We start from the raw sequence: 13576 nt of genomic DNA, 5'->3' as shown, positions 1-13576 counted from the left end.
AAGTGAAACACTTCATCTTTTGGCAGGGATCAGGAAGGGAGGAGCATTTTCTGGGAAAGACAAATGTGACATTTGAGGACATTGATCTCAATAAGGATTTGTTGGAGGGTGTTGTTTAGTCCTTTCCTCCTTTATCTCTCTTTGTTTTCCTTACACTCAGATATAAAAGGAGTCTAGTGATGACTAAATAGCTCTCTGATCATTTTTCAGAAAGAAAAACCTGGCCCCTGGAAGCTTGAGTGTTCTGTCCAAAGCCACAATCATTTAACGACAGAATACTAAGATTAGTTCATTTCTGCTTTAAAGTATAGTTGAGTCTTCTTTGCCGAGGCCACCTTTAAACAAAGCTCATATGAGTGTGCAACTCAATCCTGGAGCATGATGGAGAGGGAGAAAAAGGCAAGGAAGCTGAACGTATAATGTAAGGTTCATTGTCATGAGCATATTTTGACTTTATTTTCCCTTGGTTTGGGGGAAGCTCATCATGCCAGATTTTTGTAATACATCTGCGATTATCTGAGTTTTTAACAGTCCAGTAATAGTAAAAACACAAATATAAAACACACATTTTCCCTCTCTGGATGAGTTTGTTGACTAGAAACTTCTTTCTGCAAACTTGCTCTTTAAACTGAAACAGTTTCTTTAATCTCTTCTTTCATTTGGGACAAACCTAATAGCCTTAGATGAGAAAAAAAAATCACTGCTCCCTTGGGAAAGGGTTCGTAGTCCCTTCCATTAACCTCTGACATGATTTAGCTTCATGTAAGCAGAGGTGATTCTTTAGGGTCCAAGTGCCAAATTAAAGCTTGTCATTTTCTTGGGGTACTGTCTTTGAACAATCAGCCCTTTCAAAGGCAAATTTTCCTTGTTCTTGGAGCTTGCAGGGATCCTGTGTTTTTTACAACAGCCACATATGAATTTCTGTGGTCTGAGGTTTGCTCAAGGCCCAGGATCTCTTTGGTTACTATGGAAACCTGCCCTCCCAACCAGCTGCCGTTTCCTATAGTCCTGGCAAAGAATGAGTCTTAAACCTCTTAGATATCACACAAGCAGAGTCAAAATAAAGAATAACACAAAGAAAACATGAACAACTTGTTGTTAAATGAACAACTTATTGATTCCCTACATGGGAAGCTATGTACAACAAAGTAAGCTTTCCTGGACATCAAAGTACAAGGGTTTACTGAGATCCACTAATGCTCATCTTCATCCTGGCTTTAAGGAGTAGGGATTCGACTCTGCATCTCTACATCTGTGAATTGAGGAACACTGTCTGTGCTCTCAGAGGTGATGGGCGAGATGACATGTTTGAGCCGAAGGAGCATTGTGAAGAGCAGAATGAGGAGAATAGCCAGGAGGCTCAGGAATAAGCCCACATACATGTACAGGTTGGAATACTTATCTGAAGTGGTGTCAACCTCTGTTGCCAGGGTGGGGTAATGGGCCCGCCCAGTGAGATTTCCATGGTATTTGAAATGCACCTCCGTCATCACTTAAGGCTTGAGTTGCTACCTGTTTCTATTTGATTTCTATTGCCCTTGAGGCATTCCACAGTCACTTAGACTGTCTCTGAATTTTGAATATTGAGGTGTTCTAACAATCTCATACAAAACAATCACAACCAGAGCCAAGTCAGTAGCGTACAGCAAGAAAAATGGTGATGTTCTAATTTGGCAATTGCCACACCCTCTCTGTCCTCCAGCACAGCACCCCCCTCCCAAATAGGTTTTATCAGAACTTCTTGATCATTTTTTAAAAATATATATATATATAAATAAGTCTTTTATTTTCCACAGTCCTACTCTTATACTGATGAAAACAAATATGGTGAAACTGCTTTATAATACTGGTATTGGGACAAGATCTTTCAGAATATTAAATCAGACTTTTACTCTGCTTTGGTAGAGGAAGAAAGGGCTCCATTTTACCTACAGCTCATCTAAATGTGTACACTAATTACGTGGATTTAATTGGGTTCTTCTGTGAGGAGACTTTCTAAATGCTTCTGTATATTTCAGGCTCACCATATCTGAATTTTCACCCTTCTTGTCTTTCTAAATCTTCCCTAAGGATGGAGCTTGTAAGGTTCCTGCCCAGCTGCCATAGCTTGAGGGCTGTAAGTCTAGAGGATGTGAGTTTTCTACTGCTTTATTGATGTCCCTCACTGTAGGCTGGAGGGAAAGTGTTGTCAGACCTGGTAATTCTCAGATGGAGGAGGTCTCAGAGATGCTAACGGCAGTAGGTCGAGGCTCAGAAGATTTACTCTTAAGATTCTTCAACAGATTTATTTTCCTGAAAATCGAAAACAAAAATAAAAGATTCATGTATCCAAGGAAACAGATGGCAATTTCTTTTGAAATAAAAATTAACTGATATATTGCAAAATGGTTTGCTGGGGTAAATTAGTTTTAAAATTATACCCTGAGCTTTCATCATTTGAATGCTTTTTTTTTTCTCTGTGGTAAAAATAGCTATTAAAAGTTTAAACAAAAACTCAGATCACTGAACAGCAGCTAATAACTAGGCTAGATTAGGACAGTGTTTCCCAAACTAACTGGTCATAAGATTTACCTGAGGTACTTATTAAAATACAGACCCGGGGCCCCAACCTAGACTTTCTGAATCACAATCTCCACAGTAGGCACCTGGTCCCCACTCGAGAGAGTCAGATTTTATTGGTCTGGGCCGGGACCCAAGCACTGGTCTTTTTTAAAAGCTCCCCAAGTGACTCGAACGTGCAGCCAGGACTGAGAACTACTGCTCTAGCTTGACCAGGAAAGCCTAGCCCTGAAATAAAGAAGACCTAAATCTAAGGATTCATTTTTCAAATTCCAGGCCCCAGTGCCATGGGTCATTTTAACAAATCGTGGAATTTTCAGAAATGCAGGCTTCCCCCAATTTTGTTTTTGTGTTCTCTCTCTCACTTAGGTCTGTGGGGTGAGAATACACTTTTCTCTCGGTATTTGTAGATCAGGAAGACTTGAGTGTGTCTTTTCTGAGCAAATAATTGCATCTTTCGTTATTGGTAAAGATAGAACCTTTGTCTTTATAAGCAAAAACATTCCAGTGTGTAAATAGGGTCAACTACTTACTGTGGAAGTCTTCCAAAATGATTTAGCTTGTCATTTCAAACATGAATTTTGAATATGTGTGACCAAAATATACAATATAAACCACTATCACCCATCAAACTTCTATGTGCAATAGTAGCAGAGAGCTGACAATGTAGCCTAGTTCTGTCGCTTGTTAACATACCCAAAAAGAGTTAATAGAAATAGATCCGACAGTCACATTACTCTTCCTATAATCTTGAATTTTGCCCCCAGACTGGGAGCACTTCAGCTTAAAGTTTATATTCACTAGCCTACGTTACTATACTTTCTGTAATCTACATGATTATTAGTCTGCCTGCCTACTGCCCCTGCCACCCATGCAGAGCCACCTGGTTTACAAGAAACAAGAGCAAAGAGAAAGGGTATCTTTCCACTATCTTTGGAGCAATGGTCTAGGAAACATTTTTGCAATACTTAAAGGTACATCAATTTTGATTTCTGATTCACTAACAAGAGGAAAAGAAAATCACAGTAGGTATCCTTTAGTTCCCTAGAAACAACATATTCCAAAGGCAATGGTTCAGCTGAGTAGCTTGTTACAAATGCAGATTTCAGGATCTGTTCTTGGGAGCTACTCCTCCCCAAACCACTTGGTTCTTGATCTTGCTTTTTCTGTCAAATCCAGTTTTTCTCAGGAGTGTGATGCATGGACCCCAACATCATTTAAAATGTAGATTCCTAGGCCCTTCCCAAGCCCTAATGAATTCTAATATCTTGGGTCAAGGCCCATGAATATGCATTCTACGCACAAGCTTTTCGGGTTATTCTATGCACACTGAACTTTGAGAGTTAACTATTGGTCTTTCTATCTAGATATCTCAGCTAAAGAACATAGCTAATCTGTCTTATTGGTTGTTTGAGGGCCCTACTTTAAAAAACTATTTAAAACAGTGTTATGAGTTGAATTGTGTCCCTCAAAAAAATATGTTGAAGTCCTAACACCCAGTACCTGTGAATGTGACCTTGTTTGGAAATAGGGTCTTTGCAGATGTAATCAAGATAAAATGAGGTCATTAGGTTGGCCCTAATTCAATATAACTGGTGTCCTTATAAGAAGAGAAGACAGAGACACAGGGAGAAGACAAAGGCAGAAATTGGAGTGATGTATCTACCAACCAAGGAATGCCAATGATTGTCAGCAAATACCAGAAGCTAGAAGAGCCAAGGAAGGATTTTACCCTACAGATTGCAGGAGCATGGCCCTGCTGATGCCTTGTTTTCATACTTCTAGCCTGGAGACCTAAGACACTAAATTTCTATTGTTTTAAGCCATCCAGTTTGTAGTTCTTTGTTTGTGGCAGCCCTAGGAAGCGGATACACTGAGTAATCACCCTAAGGCCCTAGTGTTTTGAAACTTTTGGGTCAATGTTTCTCAATGTGGTCCGAGGAAGTCCCTTCATCAGAATCACCTGGAAGATGCTTATTACAAATGCAGATTTCTAGGCCCTTTCCCTCACTTCCTAGATCAGAATCTCTGGGAATAAGACCCTGAAATCTACATTCGTGACATGCTACCCATTTAGAGTTTCTAAGCACACACTGCAAGGAATGGTTTACAGACCCTGCTGCCCTCAGGATCACTTATTAAGCTTTTTGAAAATATATATACCTGTGTCCTTCCTTCAGAGGTTCTGATTCAGTAGGTCCGTGTGGGGCATGAACATCTTTAGTGCTTAAAGTTCCACAGGTGATTTTGAAACGCAGCCAGGGCTGAGAAGCACCACTCTACAAATAGAACAGAGTACTTCAGATTCAGGACTCTGACAGTCTGGGGCAGCCCACACAGAGGTGTTACTTTTTCACCTGCCCTCCAGAAGAGAAGTGGAAGGAAAATAAATACTCACTGCTAGTGCAAACCAAGTAGGAGAAGCCACTGTAGTATTATGGTATCTTTTTAGTCTCCCATGGACCTCAAATACACAGATTTGAATAAGTCATACTCCTTGGTTTATGTTACATTGTCATCATAAGTGCATCCAGGGTCTATTTTATTTGTTTACTTAATAACACCCATGGACAAACACCTGTGAGTGAACACTTACCGACTTTAGGATTGAGAATAATAATTTACATGACATCTAAACTCTATCTATGCTCCTCCCCATCTCATCCTACTATCTACTCCTCCCCAGAAATAATCAACACTCTAAATTTTGTTAATCATTACCTTGCTTTTTATTTACACACACACACACACACACACACGCACACACACACCTATGCCTACACAGTATATTGTTTAGTTTTATTTGTTTTGAACTTAATAAAAAAGCGTCAAGCTATACGGCATCTTAAACTTGCTCTTTTTACTATACATTCTGTTACTATATGATTTATTTATAACTATTCTATTAGAATGAAAAGGGAATAAAGTTTTGGAAGCCTACATGTTGCCTTTGAGGATCCTTATTGCCTTTGGACTTTACTCCATTCTCTTTAGCTTGGCGTTCAAGGCTGTCAATGTCCTGGTCCTTGCTGACCTTAATTCCTTCCACTACTCTCCTTTCCAGTCAAGCTGTAATGCTCACTGTTACCTACTTTCCTGCCTCCATGTTTTTGCTTGACCAGTTCCTTCCATCTTCACACATCTCTGTGTGGGGAAATGCTACCATTCTTCATGGTGCAGCTCAAAAAACTGACCTTGATTTCCCATCCAAATACTGATTCCCACAGGTTTTGTGTCTCTCTTACAGAAGTTACATTCACCTAATATTGTAAATATCTATTTGAAGTGTTTTCCCCCAAGTTGTAACATAAACTCCTTGAGGATCTTTTTCAATATTCTATCCCTTATATGACCGTGTTCACAGTAGCTGCTCAGTAATTCTTGAATAAACGCATGGATATGACTGAAGAAATGCACTTAGCACTAACAATTTGAAGAGAAGCAGTCTTATCTCTGTTCTGATTGCTAATACAGGTTGAGGAAGAGCCTGAAACTCCCATTTCTTTGTATTCCCCTCTCCCACTCCCCTCTCTCTTATTGTGCCAAGGAGACTAAATCCCCAATTGTAATCTGGAATTAAGGAATAATCACTTTGTTAGAAACTTTGCTCTTGAATTACTATTTTAGTTACATGATTTTAAAGGAAAACTACATGGGATGGGTTTACAGCCTTAAATTTTAGAAAGTTCAGTTATGTCTATAGGTACTTTTCAGTAACAATTGACAATATATATTTTCTGCCTCCTACACAATTGACCCTGAATCTTCCTTAGGTCTGAATATTTATTAAATATTTATCAGAATTTTATGAAGCTTGGAGAAGCTGTAAAAAACAATGATCTCATGTACAGTTGTGAATTTCTTTAAACATTTCATTTGAGGGTTTAGAAAACTAACTAATTACATATTTCTTAAAACCTCTGTAGTCTTCAGGACACCAAATACCCTGGCCAATTCAGACAGGTCTATCGATTTAATTCCGTAAACCCATTAAGGACTTGGAAATGAGTAAAAGAAAAGTTAGGTATTGGGGAATCCTCGTTGTTAGCCTGGTCCTGTATCTGTGATGACTTCCCATAAATGCTTTCCAAACAGGATTGCCATGGCTCTCTTTGCTAACTAATTAATGAGTTGCACAGATAATGTGATTGCTCCATTAAAAGCTCTGCACCATTTGGAAAGAAAAATAACCATGCAATTTCAAAAGAAATTGCAATTTTATTAATTCTGAAGGATCTCATTTTTGTGGAAAGACCCTTATAAAATTTTAGTATCCTGCAGTCCTTTCCGGAAAGCTCATAACATAAAAATCAGTTTCTAGTCTTTGTAAAAGTGATTGAAAGCTGTTGAAGGATAAGGAGGAGAGTGAGGGATAGGAAAAAGGGTAAGGAATTAGGAAAAGAAAGGAAGTGAGATAGAGGGAAGAAGGGAGGACAGAAGCAAGGAAATGTGAGAAGATGATGAGGGATGTGGGAAGTAGATAAGAGGTGGGAGGAAATGAGTGATTAAGAGGTAGAGATGAAGATAGGGAAGTAAGAGAAGATTGGGAAGGAAGGAAGAAAGGAAAGGGGGAGGGAAGTTTCAGGGAACCACAAAGGGAAAGAGATTAACTTAATAATTGGCCAATGTCTAACATTAGCCTGAATATCTGGTTTACTTCACTTTTAATATAAATCAAAAAACCCACAAGCGATGTGACTGCACCTTTGGTTTTTTGATTGCATGTTTTGTCACTAACTTGGTAAATAAAACTCTTGGTAATAAAAAAAACTTCTTGTGTTTTTGGTATGAACATTAAAATGCCAAGTCTTTGGTAATGTTTGACATCAGCATAGTATACATAACCTCACAGAAGCAAAATAACATACACACCCAGATCATGAATTTTGCTCCTTAAAATGAGAAGGAAATGTGGAGCTTTCTCCATCCATCAACCCTGAGAGGGATTACTTGGGTGAAACTTGTTTCTAATAAGAGCAACAAAGTTCTGTGTGGATCTCCAAAATCAGATTGACATTTATTCACCAAACCTTTGAGCCCCAACCAAGTATCAGACACTGCTAAGTGCTGGGGAGATAGAGATAAACGTAACCTGATCCCTGTTGGGTTCTTAAGGAGCTCCTAGTAGTTACTTTTGCTTTTTCTCTAACATGATAAAGCTCTGAAAACAATTTACTGGTAATTTTACATTTTTCTGCATGACACCTGCCTATAATTCCAGAGCTGAAATCCCACCAAATAACTAAGAAAAATGATCAGTAGAACAATTCAGAAGAGAAAGTCAAAACTATCAGTTGCAACAGTCTTCAGGAGTTAACACATTCTGTTTGTATTTTTCTGCCCAGTGTAGGCGAGAGCAAACTAAAGGAGGTAAGAGCTGTTAGAGTATCTAGTTCCATATCCGCCTATGAAAAAGAACAATTCCAGCAGCAAGCGCTTCTTCAGTGGCTGGAGCCATTAAGTAATAAGCTTTCTCAAGTGGGAGTTGCTGTATCTTCTGCGGCAGATGGTGCCTATTTGTCACATCTGCCGATAAAAAAAATAATGCCGCTCCTTTCACCATGAATAACACTATAATATTTCCAAATCTCTCTTACCTTCCCTGGCTCACGGGATGAATGGGGTGGGCCATTTAAGTATCCCTTTTGAGGCTTGCACCAACAGGCAACTTGTTCAGGAACATCTCTGGAATATCTGGAAAACAGAATGACAGAATTGTTTTGCCAGAGAAGCAGGACTATGTTCATGCAAAGTATGCTTTCTCTTTCTTCTTCCTAAAGAGTCAGACCTTTCCAGTGCAAAACAGAAAAGCACCTTCTATTAGTTACTTAAAATGCCAGCTGCCGCTTACAGCTTCCAAGTGCGGTTTCAGATGCCTGCTCCTTATAAACTCCAAAGAGCTGAGACAAGTGTCTGTTTGGATGTGTATGATACCGTCTGAAACACTTGAATAGAAGCAGCCTGAATAGTTAAGTCCACAGTTCTCTTTCGCAGGCAACAGTTCAGAGTATGCAGGGAAAGGTAGTGATTCAGCTCTGCTCTGCCTTAGCCGTGGGGAGCCCGAGAGGGAGGAGATAAGAGAGAAGCTGAGAAGCAAAGTTTGTCTAAGCCTTCCACTTTAACCCCTTCGAGGCTTCTTCATGAATCTGTAGGATTTGTGAAGGCTCCCTGTCTTTGTAAAAGCTTCTTCATATGTCATTTAAGAGGATCAGATCTCTTGCTCAATTCAAGAGGTTTTTCATCCTAGGTTCTATGGCAGTATATGATTAGAATTGAAACCAAACATGCCAGGATGTAGTGGTATTGAAATAATTCCATCTTTAAAAACAGAATGTATACATACGTATGTTTCTAGGTTTGGGAAACTTTTTTTTTTAGGCACCGACTGAATACTTTTATTTTGAATTTTTTTGGAAATTTAATATCAATCTTGGAATCTAGGTCCGAGGTTTTGGCTGGGGGTCTAAGTTTTAGGTAGAATCTCTATGAAGAAGGCATATCTACCCAGGGTGTATGCTCCATTATAAATGATTCATCCAACTGTTGTTTAAATGCCGTGTGTTTTACATATTGTGGCAGAAGAAAGGAGATGAACACTTCTCTAGTGCCTACTCTGAGTCAAGCATTCAATGTAGAGCATTTCATTTAATCCTCACAACAACTCTGTAACTTGGGTATTATCTTCGTTTTACAAATAAGGAAACTGAGGCTCAGAGAGGAAGTATATCATGTAGTTTTAGTAAGCTTGGAGCCAATATTTGAAAACAAGCCAGTGTGATCCTGAAGTCTCTGCTCTTTTCTCTGTATCAGTGGTTCTTAAGCTTTTGTGGATCTTGGATTCCTTTGAGAACCTAATGAAAGCTATGGACCTTCCCCTCCTTCCGAAATGGGCATAGAATTTCCATGCTCCATGGCCTGCAGGTTAAAAACAGGTGAATGTCCTCACATCACTTCTCCAATATTATAACATCATTAGTGCATTGTTCATCCAACAACTCACGGTCATCAACAATTTTTATTATGAAATTAATAATGTTAATAGTATATACTGTAATAATAACAGTTATGCCAATCTTTAAGAAATTATTGAAGTGCTTTCCCCTTTATCTCCAAATTCTTCTTAACAAGGCTTGCATCTTCTATCTTTTCATTTCCCTCATTCTGGTGGTTACAATGGGTTGAGGCTCTCCTTGAAATCCTTAATACCTTACCAGCATAGTCTAATACCTTGTGGAATATGTTGAGGTTTCTCAAACTGGAGTATTATGTTTAAGATTCATGAAGCTACAGGATAAGCAGTGAATTTTTCTACATAATCAATTTTACTTGAAAATTCAGATAGGGAGAACATAAGTAATTTGAGTCATAATTTTCAACATAGTTTATATGACAAACATATATTGTAGAATAAAATGCAAATTTTGTATGCATTTTTGCAATTAAACACTAGACTTCAGAGAAATTTTGCACTTGTGGTGGGGCCTCTGGGCTATCCAGACTTCCCCAAGGATACATGTTCACTCTTTTCTGCCGTTTGGGGTATTTTGGTGGAAAAGTTTGAAGATTATGGTGTAACAAAAAGAACATGGATTTTGAATTCAGATAGTCCTGGGTTTCAGCCTCAGCTTTTTTCTATATTTTCTGGGTTACCTTGAGAAGGTCAATTAATTTCTTTGAGACTTAGTTTTCTCATCTGTAAAAGAGGAAAAACTATCTTCATGAGGATTACATGAGAAAACATCTCTAGAGCATGCACTATGTGGTAGATGCTCAATAAATGTTAATGTTGTCCTCTCAAATTTTTTTATGTCAGAAGAAAATGAGGCTACTTTTATAACGAGATTTCACCAGGAGTAGTCTAACTTTTCTCACCTAATTAGAAAAAAGTAAGCCTTAGATAAGATGATATTAAAATTCAAGTTTCCAGGAAGACATAATAGATGCCCTACAATACATGGGAAATTCCAAAGCCGGGTCATCATATACAAAATTTACAAAGGAAATGCTCCAGAACAAGTTCCAAGAAAAAAAAAAGTCAGATTGTGGAGGAGAGTGGGAAGGAAAATTTGTGAAAACATTTCTTTGCAGAGATCTGTTGCCAGGCTAAGACTCCACTCCACTTTCCACCTCCTTCACTTCAACCCTACTGAGGGGGTGTTTCATCAGACCACTCAGAGAGCTTGACATTTATTCCCTGCAGTAGAGGCAGAGGATTGGAGCTGGTACTCCATTCCAAGAAAGCTAACGTGGCCCTTGGCAGGAAGACAGGGTTGACTGTGTTGGGATTGGCTGGCATTCCCAGAATTTGTCAGAACAAGGAATGTTTGAGTGTTTCCTGGGAACCAAATGGGGGCCATGCAAGAGAGAGAGCCAAGGTGGTGTCACCCTGGACCCAGTCCAATAGAGCCACCTAGAGGAGTGGAGATACCCCAGCAAAAAAAGCTGGAGATAATTGTTGGATTTCTAGGGCCTGAGAAAGGAGTTGTAAACTACCAACCTGAATAGAAATGCATCAACCAAGGTCTCCCAAATTGCAGGAGAGGAGGCCTCAGTGATGGGGGCCTTTAAAAAGCCCAAAGAAGAGCCAGAGACCCAGAGAGTGGGAAGGCATTTTTTCTACCAAGGAAGAAATGACCGATCCCTTTACCTCTCCTCCCTGTTCTTGCTCCCAGCCTGGTGAGGCTCCAAATAGGAGCTGCTAAGTGAGGAGAGAAAGAAGAAAACCTATCACCTCTTCTTTCTCCAAAGGCAGGTTGCCATCACCTACAGGCCTTAACATGGGGTAAGAGGGGTGATCTTATCTCTGAGTAAAGCCTAAAGAATTTGATTAATATCTTGGACCAAATATGTCCTGATTACTGAATCAAGACTGTGTTTTGTGACTTTGAGTGATCTTAGGACCGTTTATTCTCAAAGAAATAAAGGGAAAAGTCATGTGATCTGTCCAAGTTTCCATCCAGGGTCAGGGAAAATTTACTCCAGCAGAGTACATTTTATTTGTACTCTGGGAAACAAAATAAAGTTGTGTTTTGATTCTATCACACATTATACTTTAAAAAATACCAGCTGTACTCATTAATTCATTCCTTCGTTCAACAAAAATCTGAGTGCCTATTATGTGCCAGGCAATGTGCTAGGAGTAGGACATACAGTGAAATGCTTCAGATTGCTTATGGTCTATGGCAGGGATCAGCAGAGAGTAAATATTTTAGGCTTTGTGGGACACTGAAGATCTCTGTTGCATATTCTTTTTTTAACCAACTCTGTAAAAATGCCAAAATCATTCTTGAGGGCTATACAAAGAAGAGGTTATGGGTCGGATTTAGCCCATGGGTCCTAGTTTGCTGGCTCCTAATGTGTTGAAGAAATATTTTTTTTAAAAAACACCAATTACCATACATTTATTATGATTGATGACGTGTTTAGGGCACTTGGGGAAGAGACATAGAAGAGCATTACCCAACTCTGATTGGGGAATCAGGGCTTCCAGGAAGCAACAATGTTGATTTGAGACCTGAAGGATGAGTAGAATTAGTCAGGGTTAAAGGTGGTGAGTAGTATTCAAGGCAGAGAGAGCTGCCTGTACACAGGCATTAAAGTTTGACAGAGCTTGGTTCACTTTACAAACTACAGAAGAGGGAACTGAATCTAACAGAGGTTAAGTAGTTTGCTAAAGGTCACACAACTAGTAAGTGATGAAGTCTAAACTCTTAACCCAGGTGCGTCTGACTCTAAACCCACGCTCTTAGCCACTGTATCATACTCCTGCCCTGGCACTGAAGCTACATCTAGGATCTACTTCTTAGTATTTGCAAATCAGCAGCTCTCTCTGGCTCACTTCTGATTCCCCTGGGGCTGAAAATGTAAAAGTTGTAAAGGGGCTTGCACACCTTAAAAATAAGACAGTGAATCAATAATGTTGGGTCATCTTGACCAGAACTCTAGTTCTCTCTTTTAAAAATAACCCTTCCACCCAATAAAACCTACCACACGTTGCTCAAATTCAGACTTTGCTTATTTATTTTTTTTTTTTTGTGAGGAGATCAGCCCTGAGCTAACATCCGCCAATCCTCCTCTTTTTTTTTTTTTTTTTTGCTGAGGAAGACGGCCCTGGGCTAACATCGGTGCCCATCTTCCTCCACTTTATATGGGACGCCGCCACAGCATGGCTCACCAAGCAGTGCGTCGGTGCGCGCCCGGGATCCGAACCAGCGAACCCCGGGCCGCCGCAGCGGAGCGCGCGCACTTAACCGCTTGCGCCACCGGGCCGGCCCCTGGACTTTGCTTATTTTCATCATTACAGGAAGAGTTTTTTTTTTTTCCTGGTAGCTAAGCCCTAGCACTGCAATAATGTAATTTTCTTACCTTCTCATTATAGATTTAGACATTTAGAATGGATAGTACCCTCTGGCTTGGACCACATATGGTGACTGGTCCAAGTACTGTTCCTGTTTTCATCACTCACATTGATGACCTTGGACAAGTGAACTTACTCAGCACAGATTAAATCTGTCACTTTTTTATTGATTGCTTGGTGGATTTTTATTGAGGTAGCATGGTTTGGAAAGCTAGGTTAGCCATGCAGCAACTACTCTTTGACAATTCTCACCTTAAAGCCTGCAATGTATTTTTGGAGTCAGCAAAAATAGGGGTTGAAATGGGGAGGAAAAGAGAATGGGAATGGCCCAGCCTTGCTGTTGGTGGCCTTCCAGTGGCCAGTGTTCTTAACCAGGGCTGTGCTTTATCACCCAGGAAGCCCTTTCAAAATATAGAATCTTGGCCCTATCCCAGACCTTCTGCAGGCCTGAGACCTGAGAATATGTATTTTTGACAAGCTCCCCAGGTCAAGAATCACTGCCTTGGGGGAACAGACAGGTAGGTACCTAATGAACTGATGGTATTAAAAAGTATATCAAACACCCTTGGTCTATGCATAGAAATTCTGCTTATTTTTTACAGAAATAGCAAAAACAATCCTAAAATTCATGTGAAACCACAGAAGACCCCCAAAAGCCAA

At 39.7% G+C, this 13576-nt stretch overlaps 1 protein-coding gene across 4 annotated transcripts; it reads right to left on the bottom strand.

The window, feature by feature from the left end:
- Positions 1-422: 422 nt before the first annotated feature.
- Positions 423-8597, bottom strand: SERTM2 (serine rich and transmembrane domain containing 2). Of its 4 annotated transcripts, none has more exons than XM_058536536.1 (4): positions 8348-8597; positions 8157-8253; positions 4723-4838; positions 423-2292 (listed from the first exon to the last, which is right to left on the bottom strand). In XM_058536536.1, exon 4 carries the CDS (start codon positions 1488-1490, stop codon positions 1218-1220), a length of 273 nt encoding a protein of 90 aa, XP_058392519.1. In that variant the 5' UTR covers positions 1491-2292; positions 4723-4838; positions 8157-8253; positions 8348-8597; the 3' UTR covers positions 423-1217. The 4 variants fall into 4 exon arrangements, with proteins under 4 accessions (XP_058392519.1, XP_058392518.1, XP_058392517.1 ...); XM_058536535.1 differs by having other exon boundaries at positions 8374-8597; XM_058536534.1 differs by having other exon boundaries at positions 8411-8597.
- Positions 8598-13576: the final 4979 nt, after the last annotated feature.

The sequence above is a fragment of the Diceros bicornis genome, chromosome X, assembly GCF_020826845.1.
Source record: "Diceros bicornis minor isolate mBicDic1 chromosome X, mDicBic1.mat.cur, whole genome shotgun sequence".
Lineage (NCBI taxonomy): Eukaryota > Metazoa > Chordata > Mammalia > Perissodactyla > Rhinocerotidae > Diceros > Diceros bicornis.
Note: the sequence above shows the minus strand (reverse complement) of the source record. Positions and strands in the feature narration are given on the sequence as shown.